Source organism: Camelina sativa, chromosome 3 (genome assembly GCF_030686135.1).
Source record: "Camelina sativa cultivar CO46 ecotype springtype chromosome 3, ASM3068613v1".
NCBI lineage: Eukaryota > Viridiplantae > Streptophyta > Magnoliopsida > Brassicales > Brassicaceae > Camelina > Camelina sativa.
In genome coordinates, this window is record NC_141882.1 from 10124729 (window position 1) to 10146429 (window position 21701).

At 35.6% G+C, this 21701-nt stretch overlaps 4 protein-coding genes and 1 pseudogene across 7 annotated transcripts; 3 read left to right on the top strand and 2 right to left on the bottom strand.

Moving 5' to 3' along the window:
- The first annotated feature begins 146 nt into the window (after positions 1-146).
- On the top strand, positions 147-1169 carry LOC147946733 (uncharacterized). The gene is made up of 2 exons (XM_087508799.1): positions 147-259; positions 655-1169. The coding sequence occupies exons 1-2, from the start codon at positions 151-153 to the stop codon at positions 912-914; spliced, it is 369 nt and encodes a 122-aa protein (XP_087364925.1). The 5' UTR covers positions 147-150; the 3' UTR covers positions 915-1169.
- Positions 1170-4877: 3708 nt separating this feature from the next.
- LOC104776541 (uncharacterized) lies at positions 4878-6026 on the top strand. Its single transcript, XM_010500636.3, has 2 exons — positions 4878-5123; positions 5514-6026. Exons 1-2 carry the CDS (start codon positions 5024-5026, stop codon positions 5834-5836), a joined length of 423 nt encoding a protein of 140 aa, XP_010498938.1. The 5' UTR covers positions 4878-5023; the 3' UTR covers positions 5837-6026.
- Positions 6027-10276: 4250 nt separating this feature from the next.
- On the bottom strand, positions 10277-14503 carry LOC104778848 (uncharacterized; annotated as a pseudogene).
- Positions 14504-14980: 477 nt separating this feature from the next.
- LOC104776543 (formin-like protein 4) lies at positions 14981-17738 on the top strand. Its single transcript, XM_010500638.3, has 2 exons — positions 14981-16242; positions 16328-17738. The coding sequence occupies exons 1-2, from the start codon at positions 15233-15235 to the stop codon at positions 17601-17603; spliced, it is 2286 nt and encodes a 761-aa protein (XP_010498940.2). The 5' UTR covers positions 14981-15232; the 3' UTR covers positions 17604-17738.
- Positions 17739-18129: 391 nt separating this feature from the next.
- On the bottom strand, positions 18130-21622 carry LOC104776544 (uncharacterized). 4 transcript variants are annotated; one of them, XM_010500639.3, is made up of 8 exons: positions 20960-21622; positions 20569-20633; positions 19618-20430; positions 19093-19533; positions 18956-19014; positions 18750-18855; positions 18603-18659; positions 18130-18520 (listed from the first exon to the last, which is right to left on the bottom strand). In XM_010500639.3, the coding sequence occupies exons 2-8, from the start codon at positions 20608-20610 to the stop codon at positions 18398-18400; spliced, it is 1641 nt and encodes a 546-aa protein (XP_010498941.2). In that variant the 5' UTR covers positions 20611-20633; positions 20960-21622; the 3' UTR covers positions 18130-18397. The 4 variants fall into 4 exon arrangements, with proteins under 4 accessions (XP_010498941.2, XP_010498942.2, XP_010498943.2 ...); XM_010500640.3 differs by having other exon boundaries at positions 20569-20636; positions 20960-21566; XM_010500641.3 differs by having other exon boundaries at positions 18130-18513; positions 20960-21525.
- Between the last annotated feature and the right edge of the window lie 79 nt (positions 21623-21701).

A 21701-nucleotide genomic window follows, 5' to 3' on the forward strand; every position in this document is an offset into this window, starting at 1 on the left:
AACCGAAGTCACAGCCCTAAAGTAAACGGTAGCTAGAAACCCACAAACTGAGCTCAAAGACAATCGTCCATAGCTTCAACTTATGTCTCATCTATGCTGTATAATGTATATATAATAAATGCTCGAATTAATCATACCTTCACAATTAAGATGGCGGTGTCTTTAATTTCTTCCATCATTTTCTTTCTTCTTTTCATCATACTCTCACTTTTTGTAAATGGAAACGTTTTTGCTGCCCGAAAGGAACATCCCAAACTCGGTGAGTCTTCTACCTAGCTATATATAGATTACTTTTTTTTTTTAAACTCATTTGCTATTTTATATTTTAAGTTACTTCAATATATATTATATAGCAGAGGCAAATTAATATTGAAAGTATTAAGACTATTTAGAGTGGTGTTGTTCACCCAGTTACTCACACAAGATTTTTTTATTATAAAATAATAAAATAATATAAAAAGGGGAAAGAAAAAGAGAGAACTGTTCTCGAAATTCCGAGAGAAAAAACGTTCCTCAACTCCCTATTACTTCCAAAATAAAATATATTTTTTTTTTTTTGAGAAACGAGAAGAGTTCTTCCGTTGTAAATAGTTATATTATGCCATGTGTAATGTGAAAGGCTTGACAATATATATGCCATGTGTAATGTGAAAGGTGGAGCGAAAGAAACAATGGCGATGAGGAGGAACTTGGAAGAAAATGGGCACCAAGGCTCGAAAATTGCAGCTCACGGGAGCACGTCTCGACATACTGGACAGAAAACAACTAATAACACGCCGTCCGAAATCCGTCCTAGTAGAGCGACGCCCCAGAGGAAAAAGTTTATGAGTATGGCTGACAAAGCCCTACAACCAGGAGCAGTTTGCAAGGAATATATATATAACCGATGTAAGCGTTCATCCTCAGCCCCATAACCTCCTCCGCCTCCAAGCCCAAAGGCACATATGGACTTGGTCACTTATCTCACTATATATAGGTCTATAGCTTCAAATGTGTCAATATATATAGACATACGCATAAGCACGTTTTTTCACGTTGTGGCTTGGCTTGCAGTTTTTCTTGTTATTCATAGGGATATATATATATATATCCATATATCTATACATGTATGTAGACATTTTCTGTTTAAAAAAAAAAAGGTGATCTCATATATAGCGACCATTAATCAATTAGGCATATGGCACCCCTGTTTTTTTTCTTCTACTAGATTTTGAATCCAGGCTACGCATGAATATATTTGATATATTTTGATGAAAACTATATATGAATGATGACAGTAGTAAAATAGTACTTTATAAAAAATTAAATTAGTATTAAAGAAAAAGTTAAATTTCAGATACATATTTTTTTTAAATATAAAAATCAGTTGTGTTATAAAATCAAATCTGGTAAAAAAAAATCATGAATGAAACTCGACATCCATGCGAGACGAATTAAACTGATGACCTCACATATCCTAAACCATTTCTTTGACCACCAGAAAAACGAAACAATTTTATCATCATGAATTTAACTCGTTTTCATATTAAATTGATCGCTACCACCTATGTTTTCGTATTTTTATTCAATATTTTCTTATTCTTCATATTATTTCTTGTCATTTCTATTGTCAAATTTTGTGGTAATCATCATCATTACTTTTACTGTCTAGTTCTTCGCTAGACTCTTTTTCTTCTTCATCCTCGTCAACTTCTTCACTTTCTTCCACTAAAACACATTTTTTTATACTACCACACAACTTGTTAATCCATCAAACTCCAAGAACAAAATCATTTCTTTTCTCATAAAAATTAAAAATAAGATAAAAAAATATAAAATTAATGAAAAAATATCAACTTATCTATAAAATCATACACAAAAATATGTTTTACAGCTCATAAGAAATAAAAAGCACAAACGTAAATAAATAAGATAATTTATGTTTTACATAAATATTTATAATATTTTAAACTTTTAAAAGGTTTCAAAATCTAAATTTTGAACCTTTTAAAAAGTTTCAATATTTATAATATTTTAAAATTTTAAAATTTTATAATAGGTCTAATTTATCCCACATCAGTCTAATTTTTGAAACTTTTTAAAGTTTTAATTTGATCAAATAAAAAAACCGGATCAAACCGAATATACTTTCAAACTTGGACGCCTGATAAATCAAGTTTTCCTGCTCATTCGTTGTTGGAAGCATTTTAATCTTATTTATACTGGTTCTGAACCATTGTCTAAAAATTTTATAGCCGATGTAGGATATTGTGCATATTTCTTTTATTTCCATAAATTTAAAATTTTCCTTTTTCTAAAAAAAATCTGGAAAATTGAAAAATGTTAATGAATGACATGTCAAATCCTGATTGGTTGTTTAAAATAATTCTTAATATTGAAAATTCTGAAAATTTTTAAAAATGTTAATTAGTGAAGTGTTTAATCACAATTGGAGGTTTAAAATCTTAGGTGGACGCCTTTAGGAGCTTATAGCTCATACTTTTTATTAGTATAGATTTTATGGAATTAAATAGTAAACCTTAAAAAAAAGTGTATGTCATATTTTACAATACATATTTATCCATAGCAAATATATATGATTATCGATCTATAGCTACATCAGTGAATTGAAACAATACGGAGAGAGTTATAATATTGATAGACATAGATAGAACAGTTAATTCGTAAACATGGGTCACAAATATTCAAAATAATAATAATGATAACAATAATGTCATCAAATTATTATTCCCCAATAAATCTTGGAAATAACGAGAACAACGTAAACATTTTTTATAAAGAAAATAGACATTACGTATTTTTCTTAGTACTATGATTTAAACTTTCTAACGTCTATGTATATTTTCCTATAAAAAAAAGAATTATCTATTTATATTTTTATTATTTATTACTCTGTATATAAAGTTTTTGGCATTCTGGTGTTTTTTAAAGTTTGATTACTTCCGCAACTTTCCTTCTGCTATGAAATGGAGTCAGACTCGGCGTCGGCGTTTGTTCACCAAAGTGTGGAGCTTCGTTAAAAAAATGATATATATATCTTTTTTTTAAAGCATGGCCCCTCCAAAAGGATATTTTTTTTCTTTCTTTTTTTGGTAAAAAGTTAAGTTTTATACCAATTTTTAATTTTGTGATAGCCGTTAGGTACGGAGAAAACAAAAAATAATAGAAAGATCTAAATTAATCTATGACTACAAGATCTACGAATATGAGAGAAAAACACAACTAGGAAAGCATCATCGAAACAACCAGTAAAGACTCGAAGAAGAAACACCAATTCTAAATCGCTAAGCTCGAACATTTTCGTGGTTGCCTCAACTCTAAAGAACTCGAGTCCTCATCATTGTTGCCACGAGTAACCTACCCGAAGCCAGCCTTCAAAACCTCGAGACAGAAGGGTGCCTACAGCTTCTACGAGGCCTCAAAAACCGCTAGAATGGACCTAAACGAGCACCTATGGGCATCCAGAGAAGTCGCCTCTGACCACCATTCCCGAGCTTGAGCTACAGGAACCATTTCCCACGGGATTGAAAAAGCCACCTAGATCTAACCGCTGCCTCTATTCAACCACATTGTCTCCACCAGAACGTAAAGCATTGCAAACGAAGCCGCATCAACACGAAGAAAACACCACACCAAAACCAAAATCCCACTCCAGCCGATGTAAAACAGCACCGGTGGACCACAAGCCGAGGAGGATCTTACCGGAATGAGCCAACAAGCCCAATGCCACACTGGAGAAGAACCAAGCAGCCACAAACCCAACGCCACAAACTCTGTCCTTTCCGCTCTAGAGACTGACAGACAGACAGTGCCAACTTATAGAATTTTCAACGTTCATTTGGTTCACTCCTTTTTCTATAGTGTGTTGGAGTCTTGGTCTTTTGTCTCTCTCTTTACAATTCTTAACGTACCTTATCAATTTGAAACTGGAATTTGTTTTACTTTTCCAGTTTAAAACTTTTTTTTTTCTTTTTCTTGTCAGTTCTTTTTCTTTTTTGGGTTTTGATGTTAGACTTTTTTAGTTTGTTACAACTTACAACTTTTACAAACGTTTATTGCTTACGATAATTTAGTGAATACTTCAATTTTACTGTAAAAACTATTTCTTTTACGACCAAAATTAGAATAAGAAAAGATGTAAAAGTTATCGTAAAAGATTTGACTTTATGGCGTACAAATTCAAGAACAATTTGGTTTAACATGCACGTGATTAGATATGTTATATGTGGAAAATACCAATAAATGAAAGATAGTATGTACATTTCAAAACTCGTAGAAAATTTTCACTCTAAATACTGATCTCTTTACTCAAATGAAAAGAAAAAAACACGGGTATAAAACTCTCAAGTCAAGTGTCAACTCCCTTATGATTCCCAAATTGGTTTATTTTAATTTTAATTTTAAAACGCGCTTTTAACTTAACTGAATTTGAATGAATGATTTCAAATTTTAAACGTCAAGTAGTTTTGGATCGAAAATTAAACTTTGTGTGGTTATGCGTTGAAAAAAAAATAGTTTTCTACAATTTCAAATATAAAAACTTCGTGTGGTTACGACCCTAAAATCGATGTGGTTGAAAAAATAAATCAAAATTTCATGTGCATAAGATCGATCACCCCAAAAGTAGTGTACAATTACAAAGCTGCCCAACGTAAATAATGGAATGAATCCACTGGACCGATTGTACGTACGGAAACATGGTGTGCGGAGACGGAGTCGAGACCACTAAAACCCAAAACCCCACAAAGAGAAACTAAGTCGTCTTTAGCTTCAGCTCTCTCTTTCTTATCCAGATCACTTTCTTCTGTTTTTTTTTTTTTTTTTTTTTGTATGGCTTATAAGTACCTACCATATGTTTCAACTCTCTTATCTCGATCTCTACTCTATATAAATGCAATAACGTGAGCCACAGTGATTAAGCAGACATACGAAGAGTTGAATAGGTCAGATCCAGGCCCATGCTAAGAGTATATTAGGACGTTTGTGTTTAGGCATACGTAACAATAGATAGAGAATTAGTAAGATGGCATCTCAGACATTTATTTTCATGCTATTTCTTCTCCTCGTGTTTTCGCTTCATATGGACGAAGCTCTTGCTGCTCAAACTGAAATCCGCAAACTCAGTGAGATTTTTTTTTTTTTTTTGTATTTTAATCTTTCACGTTTTAATATTCATTTCATTATGTTGATAATATTGAATGATTTGATCCAGTTACATGTTTCACATAGTTTTCTTATTATGTATTTATTAAGAAATAATTTGAGTCTTCTTACATTTTTTAATCTATTAAAAATAAAAGTCATATTCATTCTACTAGTCATTCATTTCCCAGATAAACATACAAAATTGTCTTTATAATACTATAAGTTAAACCGATCCGATTTGGAGAATTCAGTTATTCACTATTTCTTCTTAGTTCAATATATCGATAAATTAAATAGTTATATATATCATTGATTTTACCAAATGGGTTGCTATTAACTGAAATGTATGAATTATATGGGTGGACCAGAAGAGACGATCAAGATGAGGAGAAATTTGGAAGGCAATGACCACAGAAGCTCCAAAATGAGGGTCGGACGGAGCATAACGAAACGTTGCCAGGGACAGAAAAGTTTGAAAAACATGGCGACCACTTATCGTCCTAATCATGGCCAGTTCAATCCTCTTCCAGTTCCAGGAGGATACTCGTCCTCCCTCTGTAAAAGCTGCACCTCGTTCTTCGCCTCCTGTTATACTGTTCGTTGCGTCATCATTAAACGCTGCCAAGGGTTCCACGGATCACCAATGAAGTGCACCAGTTTCGAAAAGTGTACACGCATATCTGGCCCTTGATCGGTTTACAACTTTAAATGCATCTGTATACATATCGTGATTGCTTTGGATTTTCTATTGGTCTTCGTAATTACATATGCATAGCATGTGTATGTTGCCATATATCGTTTATGTAGATGTTTATAGATATATCAGGTGCAAATTAAATTTAATACATGTATTATGTATATATGATATATTATTTGCTGAACATCTGTATATCTTAGCTTTATCATTTTTTATATGGATATATATCCTAGTATTATTTTCTGCCCAAGTAATGAATGGGTGAGTGGAACAACTTATATATATCTTCAGATCGTGGAGAGCGAATCCAATCAGAAGAGTTAAAACTCGTATAGATATTCAAAAGAAAAGCATAAAGGCATGATCCCAAAATTTTGTCAACAATGCAATTCCATATCATGTCAAAACGTGTTACCACATTTTTGGCGCCATAATTCAGGTTATTCTGGTGCTAAAATTTAACAACACATAAGTTTTTTTTTTTTTTTGAACAAAGTAACAACACATGATGTAGGCATCAAATTTATCAAAACATGATTCCGTATGTTACATTGGGATAGAAACAAACAATCAATAAACACGTAGAGAGAAAATTGGTATAGCAAACGTTATTTATTGATATATTAATATATGTACTGATACATGGAAGAATATAACTTTATCTGTTTAGCACAACATATCTTGCGTACTTGCATTGGAAAGTTTAACTATAGATGATCTCAAGATAAAAAAAAATCGATGTTTGGCAAAGGCTAACGAATCTATTCCACATAAGACAAAGAATGAAGGGAGATTCTGAAAAACAGTATCAAAATAAGATTTTTTTTTCAAAATTAGCACAACATCTCTAAAATTTCAAAAATAACACTAAATAATTTTTTTAAATTAAATTCTAAATTCAAAACACTAAACTCTACCCCTCAAAGTATACACTAAATGTGAAATTGAGAACCCAAACCTAAAAACAAATTTTTAAAAATTAATTTTAAATATTTTAATGTATTAAATAATGTTATTTTTGGAAATTTATGCAATGTGTGTTATAATTGTCCATAAAACTTGTAATAGTGCTATTTTAGGGTATTTCTCGAGAATAAATCCCTTTCGACGGGACGGTATGAGGCCGACAGATGATATCATTTTGAACGTTAGACTATTCTATTCTTAAGTCAAGTGTGTCAATCCTTATTTCGTTATTAAAAAGAAAAACTCCCCAAAGATAAAAGAATGTGCAAGTACTAAGCTACCCTGCGTAAATAATGGAATGAAATTATATATTCATACTTGAGAATATGAAAAAGGAACCGATTTAAATTTTCATTATGAAAATCCATACTTGACCGAGTGTACGGAAAACATGGTGCGAGGAGACCACTATAACTCAAAACCCACAAGTAACAATCACAAAGAGAATTATATATGAAATGGAGTAATTAAATAGATATAGGAAATAATAAACAAGATTTATTTAATAATTCATTGTGAGATCTGACTAATATATAAGCCCGATCTATTACAATTAGAGCAAACAATTATTCATAAATCCAAATAATAATGAAGAGGTTAGAGGTAAACATTATATACCTCATAGATACCCTAAAGCATACGCAAGATTAGTAGCAGCCTGAACTATCGTTGCCAAACAAGAGACGACCATCATGAAGCAACCCCATCCAAACATCTTCCCCGAAACAGCTTCAACTAAAACTTATGACGACAAAGAAAGATAGCTTCTTATTATGAGTGTGGAGAAAATTCTTGCATGGGTGATCAATTTATAGTAAAATTATGCAATGATATCACTATCAGACTGTTGAAATTCTATTTTATCTTCTCGTGAGTCGAAAAGTAATAAAGGACAGTCAAATATAAAGATAAATGATTCAGAATTTGGAACGTTTTGTCATGAATTTGGGTAGAACCAATTTGGAGCGTTTTGTCATGAATTTGCGTAGAAAAAGATATAGACACACACGAAATTTCCACTAAAGAAAACAGATGAACAACTACTCTGCCTCTTTTACAGACGACGACGATGTCAAATTGTCAAACAACCCCAAAATACGAAAAACCCCCAAAAGTCACAAAACCCCACAATTAAATGTAACAACATTTTAAATGATTCGTCAATTACACTCTTTTTTCCTTCCTTATATACTATTCGTCAATTACACTATATCATCTTCAAAATGTGTCAGTATATATATAGACACATGCACGTTTTTTTACGTTGTGGTTTGGTTTGCAATTTATGTGGTTCTTCATATGGATATATCCTTACATCTATACATGTATGTAGTCATTTTCTGTTCCAAAAGAAAGTGTATGTCATATATAGCGAACATTTTTCAAAAAAAAAGAAGTGTATGTCATATATAACTAAAAGGGAATGAGCCATATGGCACCCTTTTAGTTATTCATGGAATTAAATAGTAAACCTTTCAAAAAAAAAGTGTATGTCATACTTTAAAATACAGATCGATTTTATCGAAAGCAAATATATATGACCGATCTCTAGCTACATCAACATTAGTGAATTGGAAAAAAAAGTGTATGTCATACTTTAAAATACAGATCGATTTAACATACTTAAAAAAATTATGAACTTTTTAAAAAAAAACTAATAATTATTTAAACCAATCGAATTATTTGTAGTTTTTTTTGGTGAAATTACATGAACCTCTTTTCGTTGGAAATATACACAGCATAATTAGCATTGCCGTATAATTAAGAACAGTTGTTTAAACCTGCTTCCATAAATTATGAAATCTCAGCACTATGTGTAAAAGTAAAACGGAGAAACCATAACGCATTGAGGAATATCCAGACATAATTTTTAAAGTTTGAAAAAGCGTAAGAAACAATATTACACCAAACCTCTCACACTATTCGGAATGTAGGCATATATATAAGGTGTCAATCACAAAGAGAAGTATATGAATAGGAGTAATTATTAATTAAATAGATATAGGAAATAAGAAACAAGATTTGTTTAATAATTTATTGTGAGATCTGACTAATAAGCCCGATCTATTACAATTAGAGCATACGATTATTCATAAATCCAAATAGAAAGTAAGAGGTAAACATTATATAGGAAAAACGATCTGTATCCCTCCGGAACTTTCATATAGCACCATATCCACCCAATTTTTAAACTTCGATTTCTGTCCTTTTAATTTGTAAATTTCAGTCCAGTATCCCCCTAAATTTAAAGTTCGAAACTTCTGTCCACACATTATGCTAAAATCGTGGTTTATCATTGGTTTACGCGGTTTATGACACAAAATCAATGCGAAACCAAAAACCGAATACAGTATACCGAATTGAGATCCGATTTCACAACCCGAAATATATACCCAGTGTGAAGAATCCCTAAATTAAAAAATTTAGAACCCTAGTTTTAATTTTGCTCTCTTCATCGATATTTTAGATTTCTATTTTCAACAGCTGAGCTTGGATATGAGCAATTCATCTGGAGCTACGAGTGCAACATCCAATGTCCAACAGAGAAGAAGAGTTGTGGGTGTACCGAAGACGTGTTGGTGTGGAGCTAGTATCGTGGCTTTGATTTCAAAATCCGCTGCCAATCCATACCGCCGTTACTATCGGTGTGGTTCTGCTGCATCACTTAAGGTAATGTGTTTGATTTTTGGATTGTTTTGGACAAATTTCACTCTAATTCTCTGTGCTTTGTAGCTCATTGATGATAACCACAATTTCAAGTGGGTTGACGAAGCATTGTTGGATGAGATTGAGAGATTGGCTGTCAGAACGGCTGTACTTGAACAAACAGTGTCCCAGATTACAACAGAGACTATGGATCACCATAAGGTTGTTTTTGAGAAGATGTAAATGAAGCTAGAGAAATAGATTTTTGAGAGGGTAGAAGAAGAACTGTTGGAAACCAAAAGAAAATAATGATTGTTGTAATTGTAGGTTGTATGATCATGATTGGTTTGAGCAAACTGATAGTTTGATTGGCTTGTAGTTGTTGGTTTTGTTATGTATTGGCTTGTAGTTGTTGGTTTTGTTATGTTCTTCTTGTTGTGTCCTCTTTTATGTCTAATGAGAAAGGAGATACCAAAATAACAAAAAACAGAGACATTGACACAAATGGTTCAAAACCAATACATAAGCCGAATTAAACATCCTAAAAATGCATCCATGGTTCAAAACCAATACATAAGCCAAGTTAAACATCCTAATACATAGACCATTACATTAATTATCCTAATCAGATGGGAAAACAAAAACCAGACCCATCTAACACTTCCTAATCCTTCATCCTTGCTAGATCATCCTTGAGACATCACAACTCCTTGAGACGGTTTCACTTGAGTGCCTTGAGCATGTTCAAATATCTAAGACACAAGATGAAGCAAAATAAAGATCAGTTTCACATACTATTTAACACAAGGTAGATTGAAAACTTCACTCACTAATCTGTTTAGAAGACTTCTTCTTCGAGTGAAACCTAGAATTGTGACTAGCTTCACCACACATACCACAATGCATTATTCTTTTCAACTTTTTAGGTGCTTTTTTCGAAGGAGACTCATTTGGTCCTTTTTTCCTCTTTTTGTCCTTCTTACACTCCTTTCCTTTCTTCCTCCCAGGTTGCGGTGGTGATGGTGGTCTATGCACATTAGGGAGGTTGGTAGATGGCCAATAAGCATGTCCTCTTTGTGGAACAAGGCCTTCTGTGTAGTTTCTCCTCCACATAGGTGTCCGAAACCAGAAACACACATAGTATTCAAACTCAAACTTCCTATCAATCATGACTCCATAAGCATGCTCACAAGGAATGCCACAGATTTGCCATTTTTGACAAGTGCAAGTCCTCTCAGTCAAGCTTACCCGATGAGAAACTCCACTAAGTGTAGCTTCGTAACTGTCGTTTGTGCTCCTTCTTATCTGGCATTCGGAAGCTTTTTCAAATTCTTTGGCAAGGAACTTAGACACATATGGCCTGCATCTCCCATTGTGTTCATGAGACTCAGCAGATCTCCTGGCAATCCTGACCATCGCAAGTCTCAAGCATTGGCACAAATGCTTTGTCCCTGGCTTTCAAAATGGAGTTGTTGAATGACTCGACTGAGTTATTCTCAACATCTTCACAGAAGTTCCCTTGCTTGTAGAATGCCCTGCACCAAGTTCTTGGTTTCGACTTTACAACATCACGCTAGACAATCTCACTGTAGTTTTGAAGCTTGATCATGTTTGCTTCAAAATCCTTCTCATTGTAGCTCCATGCAATATCCCAGACATACTTCTTCATCTCTTTATCTTTCCCATGGCTTTTCTTCAAGTTGCTATAAATGTGTCGGACACACATTCTATGCTCAACTTTTGGTAGCTCTAACTCAACAGCTCGGATAAGTCCCTGAAAAAAAAAAGCAAGAGGTTAATAACTGAATAAATACAACACATTACCAATGAACCCAAAATCAGAATGTTTATTACCTTTTGGCGATCAGAGACTATGATATAACCATCACCATCCATTAGTCCCAAATCAGCCTTGATCTTCCTCACAAACCACAACCAATTTACTATGTTTTCTACTTGTACACACCCTCATGCTATTGGGTAGATAGCATTATCTGAATCTCTACCTAAAGCAACCAGCAACTGACCTTTAACTTTACCTTTTATAAAGGTTCTATCTAAACCTATTAGTAGCCTACAAGAATTTTTCCATGTTCTCTTGAGCACATCAAAGTAGACATAGAAACTGTTGAATACCTCTTCTCATGCATCGTTAGTCATAGTGTCAACTTCAACAGTTGAATCTTGGTTTGATTCTCGTATCTCAGCCGCGTAATCTTGGAGCCTTGCAAACTGTTCATCATACTCTTTCTCAATCCATCTCAAAGCTTTATTCCTTGCAGCTTGACATTGAGGCCTGGATACAATGATCTTCCATTTCGCTTTAATGGTTTGTTCTATCTTCATTGGCATGAAATACTCAGGTTCTTCTCTAATTTGATCTAGAAACAACCTAGAGATAACAAGAACCTTCAACATCTCACAATCTCCATTCAGATTACATGTATGCTTATCAATGTACTTATTCACCCTCCACCTCCTACATTTCTTAGTGATTGCACAATATATGCGCCAAATACATCCATCTCCAGCACATCTAAATCCAATCTTGGTTTTATCATACCTGTACTGTGCGATGTTGCATCCAGTCATCAGAGCATGTCCGAGTACAGCTTCCTTAAATGCAATGGCGTTGAAGAATGTTTGGTGATAGTACAAAGTCCCATCGACTTTTCTGATGTTGTTCCGCTTTCTCACCCGACGAGCATCATCATCTTCATCACTTGAACTGTCCGGATACTCATCATGAACGATCGATGGTTCGTTTATAAACTCCACTACGGCTTTCTCGATGTCAAACGCGTCTCGCTCTCTTGGATCTTCATCGTCGGGTTCATCGTCTTGGATCGGACCTTCTCCTCCTTCCTCTGGCGGAACTGACCCAGTAGCAGTAGCAGTAGTCTCGTCATGAACGACTATCGCATTCGTCTCCAGCTCATAAATGGGTATTGTTTAACGGGTTCTAGAGTTCTTCGATTTGGGGATTTTAGGATAAATGGGTATTGTTTAACGGGTTGAATCAGGTCGATTTGGGTTAATTTTTGGGTTAATCCGGTTTAATTTTGTTGGCATGCGGTTAATGTATTTTCTGGAACAGTAAACCAATGATAAACCACGATTTTAGCATAATGTGTGGAGAGAAGTTTCGAACTTTAAATTTAGGGGGATACTGGACTAAAACTTACAAATTGGTGGAACAGAGATCGAAATTTAAAAACTAGGTGGATGTGGTGCTATATAAAAGTTCTTGGAGGGGGATACAAATCGTTTTGCCCGTTATATATCTCATAGATACCCTAAAGCAGACGCAAGATTAATAGCAGCGTGTACTATCGCTGCCAAACTTGATGCGATCATGATGAAGCAACCCCATCCAAACATCTTCCCCGATATTTATAAAATCAGCTTCAACCAAAATTATGATCAGAACGATATCTTCTTATTAAATGCTTTGCATGGGTGATTTATTTATAGTAAAACCATGCATAGATGATATCAGACTGTTGAAATTCTTTTTATCTTCTCGTGAGTCGGTAAGTAATAAAGGACAGTCAAATTTTAAAGATTAATGATTCTGAATTTGGAACGTTTTGTCGTGAATTTGCGTAGAATTAATTTGGGCTTAAACTCAAATTGTATATGAACTAATTGTTGTGGCCCAATCATTCACGTACACTACAAACAGACAATTTAAATAATAATTTACTTGCTCTAAAAACGTGTAAATATGAACGTGGGACGAGTAGTCTTACTTAGTTGTCGTGTAAATTTAAATGGCCATGCATGTTTGGTCCGTATCAATATACATTACAAGGCGTTAATAATGAAAGTGCTTGACAACGAAATTGAGGAAACAAAGCTTGTCGGTGTGGAACCTTCCATGACTACAGCATTAGGGTTTTGAAACTTTTGGTCTCTCATGCATAGGACTCCAAATATGTCATGGCCAATTCTAGTTCTTAACGACTTCAGTCTTCAGACCTTAATTATTTAACGTCTTGAGAAAAAGATAACCCGTTTTTCAGAAATTTTTACATAACAACTTCTTTTCGTATAGAAAATTGCAAAAAGAAGAATTAGGGAGAATTGCTTTAGGAATTACCGATCCAATATATTTAGTTGGTAAGCCTAAATTATACATTAATATAACAGACGAAAAACGATACGTTATCTTGCTTATAAAAACATAATAAATTATAGATTTTTTTTATAAACTATAGTCTATAGTCACAATTTCAAATAACAAAAATTATATCTAGATTCTAACTGAAGTTGATCGAGGAAACAAAAAGTCTACAAGTTTGACGAATTAAGAAGAAACAGGCACATCTACCTTGACGAAGAAAACGGTTTGGTTAGGAATGCTGGAGTTGACCGGTAGACAAGTTTTCGCTTATGAACATACAAGCAAAAAAAGAAAACAAATCCGGTCTCTTATAGAGAAGACTTGTTAAATCAAATAACTTCCACAAAAACGAATAGTTTCGTTCGACGAGTATGATACCGCGTGGAGCATTAAAGTTAACGATGGGCCATTATGATTGCCTATTAACTACTAATCTTAGGGGTTGTATCATTTCAGCTTATCAAGGGATCTTAGGAGTAAGTACTAGAAAGAGATCTTCAAAATTTTCTGATTAAAACCTTTGGATTACACACCCACACGTTCACACTTTCTCATTTTCCAAGATAAAAATCTTGTTCATAATATTCTATTCATACGTTTTTAATTTGTATATAATCCACAATCATATTTATATGGATTACATTTTCCCGAAAGATCCGGTAGCGGTTGAGTTTGACAATTCTAAATTAGACATAAAACTACTATTATTTGCCGAACCGAAACACTAACACATTTATTTCACGCCACATTTTATAGATAGATATTGGTTTTTTTTCCATTCTTTATATGAAGGTAGGATGCCGCAAGGAATTGATTATTTTGTTCCTCTAACTTCGTGACTTTAAAACAACATTCCGAAGTTGTTGTTGACACATTCGAATAACCTAGTTACCTTTTTCTTTGTATATAGCATGTGAATCCATATTATTACTTTTGCCCAAAATCATAACGAAAATAAACTAAAAGACCAAGTCAAAGATAAGGTCAACCCCACCCAGGGGCGGAGCCAGTAAGGTGGGAGGTGGTCAACTGACCCCATTAAAAAAAATACTGGTATATTTTTATTTATAAATAACAAAATGACCCCCTCAAATTTTGTATTTTGATCCATTAAATTTAAAACTTTCATCTTAACCCAACAAATTTTATATTTTGACCCTATTAAAATAAAATTTATACTTTGATCCTTCAAAAGTTTAGTTGAGGGCACAACAAGTCTTAGGGTTAGATGAAACTTAGTTCACGGCACAACAAGTCTTTTATAAGGAAAATTTTGAAAAACATGCAACGACCAAATTGTCCTTCTCTACTCTGTATCCTTTCATCCCAACAGAAGGGTATTTACGTAACTATAAAATAGACACACACGAAATTTCCATTACAGAAACAGATCAACAACTACTCTGCCTCTTTTACAGACGACGACGATGTCAAATTGTCAATTGTCAAACAACAAACCCCCAAGTCACAAAACCCCACAATTAAAGTAACAACATTTTAAATGATTCGTCAATTACACTCTTTTTTCCTTTCAGATTTTGTAAAAATAAAACCAAATTGAAACAAACAAAACAACAAACAACAAAACGTTACCTTTTTCATTGATCTCTCTCTCTCTCTCTCACAGTTCTCTGCAAATGAGTTAATTCCCCATGGCTGCCATGTTGATGCAGCCATGGCTTCCTCATCTAACCCTAATTTTGTTCTCCTTAATCCTCTTTTTCCCTAACCAATCCTTTTCTCAATCCGACTCTCCTCAAAACATCGAAACATTTTTCCCAAATGAAACAATCTCCGCTCCAACTCCATCTCCGGCTCCATCGCCGCCACCACCACCAACATCTTTCTCTTCATCAGACAAAGCTAAGATCACGAGGGCTGTGCTTATAACCGCGGCTAGTACTTTACTTGTAGCAGCTGTTTTCTTCTTCTTCCTCCATAAGTGCGTCATCGCACGGCGGAGAAGAAGGAACAGAGTCGGCGGCGTCGAGAACACGCTTCCTCCGCCCGTTCCTCCGTTGGCTGAAACGACCTTAGCTCGAGAAGGGTTTACTCGATTAGGCGGAAACGTAAAGGGTTTGATCCTTGACGAGAATGGTCTCGATGTGTTGTATTGGAGAAAGTCGCAGAGTCAGAGGAACAATAAAAGTGGAAGCTTTAAGAAAGAGATCGTTCACGGCAACGACGGCGGCGAAGAAGACGAAGAGAAGAATGTGATTTATTCAAAGAACAAGAAGAAATCGGAGGTTCCTCTTCTCAGAGGAAGATCATCGACTTCTCAAAGTGTAGTTCACAACGACAATTACAAGAACACCACCACCACTCTTCCTCCTCCTCCTCATGTAAAGACTGAGTCCTTCAAAATGACCAAATCAGATCCGTCACCACCGCCACCGCCAGTTCCGGTGAAACAGAGTGCCCCACCTCCTCCTCCGCCTCCTAAGCCTAAGAGTGGTCCATCTCCACCGCCACCTCCGCCGTTGAAAAAGACTGCGGCTTTGTCTTCATCAGTTTCAAAACCACCACCAGCTCCTAAAGGATCATCATCTTCAGGGGAAGGATCAAATGGTCAGGTAAAGCTCAAGCCTTTACATTGGGATAAAGTCAACCCTGATTCTGATCATTCCATGGTTTGGGACAAAATCGATCGTGGCTCTTTCAGGTACACTTTTTAGATCCTTCTTTCAATTTTAGGGTTTATTCAATAAAAATCCAAACTTTACAAAATTTGGTTTCTCCTTTCTCAGTTTTGATGGCGATTTAATGGAGGCTCTCTTCGGCTACGTGGCGGTGAAGAAATCTCCAGACCATGGCGGCGATAAGAAATCTAACTCAGCCTTACCGACTCAGATTTTTATACTCGACCCGAGAAAATCTCAGAACACAGCGATCGTGCTCAAATCCTTAGGTATGACTCGTGATGAGCTTGTGGAATCGTTAATGGAAGGTCACGATTTCCATCCAGACACACTCGAGAGGCTCTCAAGAATAGCTCCGACGAAAGAAGAACAGTTAGCGATTCTACAATTCGACGGCGACTTGAAAATGCTGGCCGACGCTGAGTCGTTCTTGTTTCGTCTTCTAAAGGCTGTGCCTTGTGCCTTCACTCGTCTTAACGCGTTGCTGTTTAGAGCTAATTACTATCCAGAGATATCAAACTATAACAAGTCTCTTCAGACGCTGGACTTAGCTTGCACAGAGCTTAGATCACGTGGCTTGTTCGTGAAGCTTCTTGAAGCGATATTGAAATCCGGAAACAGAATGAATCAGGGAACAGCTAGAGGAGATGCTCAAGCTTTTAACCTCACCGCGCTTTTGAAACTTTCCGATGTGAAGAGTGTTGATGGGAAGACGACTTTACTTAACTTTGTTGTGGAAGAAGTGGTTAGGTCCGAAGGGAAGCGATGCGTGCTTAACCGAAGGAGTAACCGTAGCTTTAGCCGTAGCAGTAGTAGTAGCAGTTCGATTTCCGAGGTTATATCAAAGGAAGAGCAAGAGAAGGAGTATTTAAGACTCGGTTTGCCTGTTGTTGGTGGGTTAAGCGCTGAGTTCTCCAATGTTAAGAAAGCTGCAGCTATAGACTATGACACGGTTGCTGCGACATGCTTGGCTCTTACGTCTAGAGCGAAAGATGCTAGACGAGTGTTAGCGCAGAGCGAAGGAGATAACAAAGAAGGAGAGAGGTTTGTGAAGAAGATGAATGAGTTTCTTGATTCGGTTGAGGAAGAACTGAAGTTAGCTAGAGATGAAGAGAAGAAAGTGATGGAGCTTGTGAAGAAAACAACAGAGTATTACCAAGCAGGAGCTGTAAAAGGAAAGAATCCACTTCATTTGTTTGTTATTGTTAGGGATTTTCTCGCTATGGTTGATAAAGTATGCGTAGAGATCTCAAGAAATTTGCAGAGGAGGACTACAATGGGGAGTCCACAGCAGAGGAACACAGTGAAGTTCCCGGTTTTGCCTCCGAATTTCATGTCGGATAGATCTAAAAGTGATTCTGGTGGATCAGATTCCGATATGTAAGTTTGCAAAAGGTCTTGATGAGAAATGATTTGCTCGGTGTAAATAATAGAATCGTTTGGGAATTGATTATATTTTTTTGCCTAAAGAACTTTTTGAAGTGTTAATAAGATTACTAGTCCGAGGTTTTTTTCTGCATAGTGTTCATCCCATATAACAAGAACATAGTTTTGCAGTTTTATCCTACTACATAGTACATGCTAATATGCTATATAAACCAGTGTTCTTTTGTGTGAAACTTTGGTAACATTTTCACCAAACCTAAAGTCTGTGGAGGAAACATGCAAAACCTGTTCTAGTTTCTTAGAAGTAGTCAAGGTCAAGATTTGCTATTCATGAATTTTCAATCTTCTCTTGCCGTGTGTCTTAAAGTCCTGAAATTTTAGGTTTAGAGTTGATTAAGACAGACGAAGAAGGTTTGTTGATTTAACAATTGATACACTCAAAATAAGATGTCATCTTGGAGAATCATAGGAGATCAAAGATCAAACCCATGATGGTTATGAATCAAACACTGCAAAACTTACAATTCTAGATAATGGGGGTTGTAGATTGATTCGATTAATTTCTGTGTAGATAACAACATAATCATTGGGAGTCTATACACATACACAGGGAATTGTAAAATATAACTATTCCTTATTATTACTCATACTACTTCTTCCACAAAATAAATACTGGCAACTACAGACTTCTCTATATAACAACAAGATCATTGGCTCTTTACCTTAACACTGATGGTACAACATTGGTGGCGATCTTTGCCAGAAGATCAGACTAAAACCTGACCGATATAACTATCGTAACACCTTGTCTAAAGAGCCTTTTGGTAAGGTCCGCACAGGGACAGAACCCTGCATGGGTTTTGCTTTCGGATTAAGAGTCTCTCTCCTGGTTTTGGCATCATTCACTCCTGCATGCTAAACACGGAGAGTAATGAGACTACAATTAATCTTTTGGTAATTTAAAAGGTGATTTTTTTTTTTTTTTTTTTTGTTAAACCTTTGGGTTCTTCTGCAAGCGTGTCTTCTCTACAGGTCTTGCACCAGACTTGGAAAGCTGAACACCATGTAGAAAGTATTAGCGTAAGCAAGCAGACATTGTTAAATGTAAATCTCCATGTTTATTTTGGTCATGAGAGATATGTACCTCCTTTTGTTGTTTCTCAGCGGTCTCATTGCTTTTAAGTCCATGAGATGGAGAACGATGGGCAGTAGTACCACTTCTCTTCTCCATGCTACTTGCTTTTGTAGGCCTGTTTTTGAGGACAAGAATAGATCTTTAGGACTCAAAACATGCAATGACAAGTTTCAGTAAACCAAGCAAGAAACCATTAGTCCCATGAGTATATATACCTGCCCTTTTCCTTCGGCCGAGTAGCTACTGATGGAATACTAGTTGCCTTTGCTGGATTCTGATATTAAGCAGCTGATCAGTGGATAATTTTTGCACAAGTGGGGGAAATAAAAAACATTACTCAGTACTAATATACCTGCTTAAGAGCCGTGTTTTCACCGTCCACAGAATTTTTGAAGTCAAAACTCTTTTGAAATGTTTTAAAAGCACGTTTGACAATTTCTTTATCACCCATTCGCTCCATAATCAATGATTTTCTAGTGGTTGTAAGAGCAGTAGGATCGGAAGCAGGTGGATCCAGATTCATAGAGATATGCAATGACTTTGGAGCGGTTTGTTTCTTTTTCAGTAAAGCCGATGGAGTTTCCTTCTTTAACAAAGAGTAGGATGTAGACAATGAAGTGTTTTGTGAAGCTGGCTTGTACACTCTTGGAGTTGAAAACCCTTGTGGGGCTTTTGAGATTGGTGCTGCTGGTATCTTTGTTGCCTTCATCATGTTTCTGATCTCCTTGCTTGGTGGAGTTTTCCTACTTGTTACAGTCTTGTTAGCTTCCGGTTTTTTGGTCACCTGATTAGGCTGTAGACAAGAAAGTGATAGAGCGTTTCAGAAAACAGAAATGAAAGACACAATCATACACTCTGAAGAACTTAAAAACTTTACCTTGGGAGAGATTCTTGTAGGATTAGTCCGCACATTTCCATCATTCTTCTTAATTAGATTAGGCTTCTTCTCTTTCTTCACCTCCTTCATTGGCGTTTCATTTGTATCCTTACTATCATCTTTTGATATTACTATTTCCTCTCTCACTTCTTCTCTTACTTCTGTCTCTGAAACATCCTCAACTCGTGAAACCTCTTCTGGTTCCTCCTGCACATGGACGACCACTTCCGGTCTCTGCTCCACAAAAGCAATCTCTTCTGATTTCTCCAATATTGGACTATCTACACAGTCCTTGACTTCTTCTTTCACATGATCAACCGAGCTTTGACATTTCTTGACAACGACAGTATCTTCATTAACAACCTCATCCTCATCAACACTCAATTCATTTACTTCAACAGCAATGTCAGTCACATGCTTATCTTCATCACAAGTGAACTGCTCATTAGATCCATCATCAACCTCAGACTCTGCCACCGACTCGCCGTTTTCGTGTTCCACACTCTCCTGATCTGAAACGATCGATCTAAAAGATCCGTTCTTGTCCATTTGCTTCTCCTGATCCATGATCTCAGCTTTCCTCTCAGCTATCTTCTTGTAATGAGCTTCAAAATAAGCCTTCTTTTGAGCTACTGATCCTGGAGTTGCACACTTACCAACTTCCTCCAAGTACTTGTTTGGAGAGAAAGCTGAGAACTTCTCCCATGAAAGTGAATCATTCTCAAACCTGCCAAATGAAACCGACACTTGTAGGCTCGGGTTCGATGAAGCCACTGCCTTTACCGGTGTCTCCTCCCTCAAGCCATAGAATCCCTAAACCAAGAACAGCCCAAATCATGAGAAATAGACAAATCAAGTCCAGAACTTGGAAGATCTCACACATAAACAGAGAGACAAATTAAGCAGAAATCTAAAAGAATAACACAGAGACTAGTCAAATGGGTGAGTTACCTTATCGTCAATAGTGGCAACACCAACTTCCATATCACCCATTAATGCTCAGCAGCAAGAAGAACCTACTAATCCATACAAAATCCAGTAAATATTTTGCATCACTTGAAGACCCCTCAGCTCAACCATAATCTAAAGTAAAGAAGGATCTTCTCTACTACTGGCTACTTTATTTTTTTGCCTTTTTTGGTTGTAACTCTTTAAAACCCTCTTAGTGAGCAAACTCAGATTCTTGTGTAACTACTTCAAAAATAACAAATTTTTTAAATGATTGAAGTAACAAAAGCAAGACCCCAAATCTTCATCAAATGATTGAAAGTACCAAACTTCACTTTGAAGGAGAGAGAGAGAGAGTCTAAGAGAGAAAGAGAAATGAGGATCCAAATCTTACCAGAAAAAGTGAAAGATAACCCACAAATACAAAATTGTTGTTAATTCCCAATGATGATCCACCTTTTTCCCAACTTTAGATTTATGCTTTGATGAGTGGACACACACAAAAAAAAGAAGTTGAAACAGTTCTTCTTCACTCTAAAGTAAAGTAAAAAAACCAATGTCTTTCAAAGTTGAAGACTTTGAATTAAGAAAAGGGAAGACTTTGTATCAACAATAAAAATTAAAATAATTTTGGTTCACTCAGGTAAAAGGAAAAATCTTAAATGCAGATTTAACAAGAGAGAGGTGAACACACAAAAGGAAGAAAGGAAGAAGAAGAAGAGATCAGATCAGACTCAGATCGGCAATGAAGACAAGAGTCGGTGGGACCATAAGTGTAAGCAAGTCATATGGAAGGAAAGTGATAACTTCGAAGCAATCAAACAAAGAGAGATCAAGAGACATATAACACTGTAGTATGTACTTAGCTTGCTTATTAGTATAAAGTATTGATTTAAATAAAGGGACTAATTGTAGTCTATTAAAAAGAAGAATATAAAGTGGAGTAATAAATGTTATGCCTCCTCTTCTCGGGGACACCTGTGCCCCATTAGACTCTTCTCACTTCTCAGCGGTGAATCCAACAACCAACTTACATACGAAAAGTCTATGCACCACTACCGCACCACTGAATGAATCTGAATCCAATTTGATTAGCCATTGAAAATATACATTTGGGCTTTAAAGCCCATTAGTAG

Coding starts and splice junctions, on each gene's coding strand:
- LOC104776544 (XM_010500639.3), bottom strand. CDS start 20,610: ATGGGTGATATGGAAGTTGGTGTTGCCACTATTGACGATAAG. Junction 20,431..20,568: donor TTGCCACTATTGACGATAAG/GTAACTCACCCA, acceptor TTCTTGGTTTAG/GGATTCTATGGCTTGAGGGA. Junction 18,660..18,749: donor CTGAGAAACAACAAAAGGAG/GTACATATCTCT, acceptor CATGGTGTTCAG/CTTTCCAAGTCTGGTGCAAG.
- LOC104776543 (XM_010500638.3), top strand. CDS start 15,233: ATGGCTGCCATGTTGATGCAGCCATGGCTTCCTCATCTAACCCTAATT. Junction 16,243..16,327: donor ATCGATCGTGGCTCTTTCAG/GTACACTTTTTA, acceptor CTCCTTTCTCAG/TTTTGATGGCGATTTAATGG.
- LOC147946733 (XM_087508799.1), top strand. CDS start 151: ATGGCGGTGTCTTTAATTTCTTCCATCATTTTCTTTCTTCTTTTCATC. Junction 260..654: donor AAAGGAACATCCCAAACTCG/GTGAGTCTTCTA, acceptor GTAATGTGAAAG/GTGGAGCGAAAGAAACAATG.
- LOC104776541 (XM_010500636.3), top strand. CDS start 5,024: ATGGCATCTCAGACATTTATTTTCATGCTATTTCTTCTCCTCGTGTTT. Junction 5,124..5,513: donor AACTGAAATCCGCAAACTCA/GTGAGATTTTTT, acceptor TGGGTGGACCAG/AAGAGACGATCAAGATGAGG.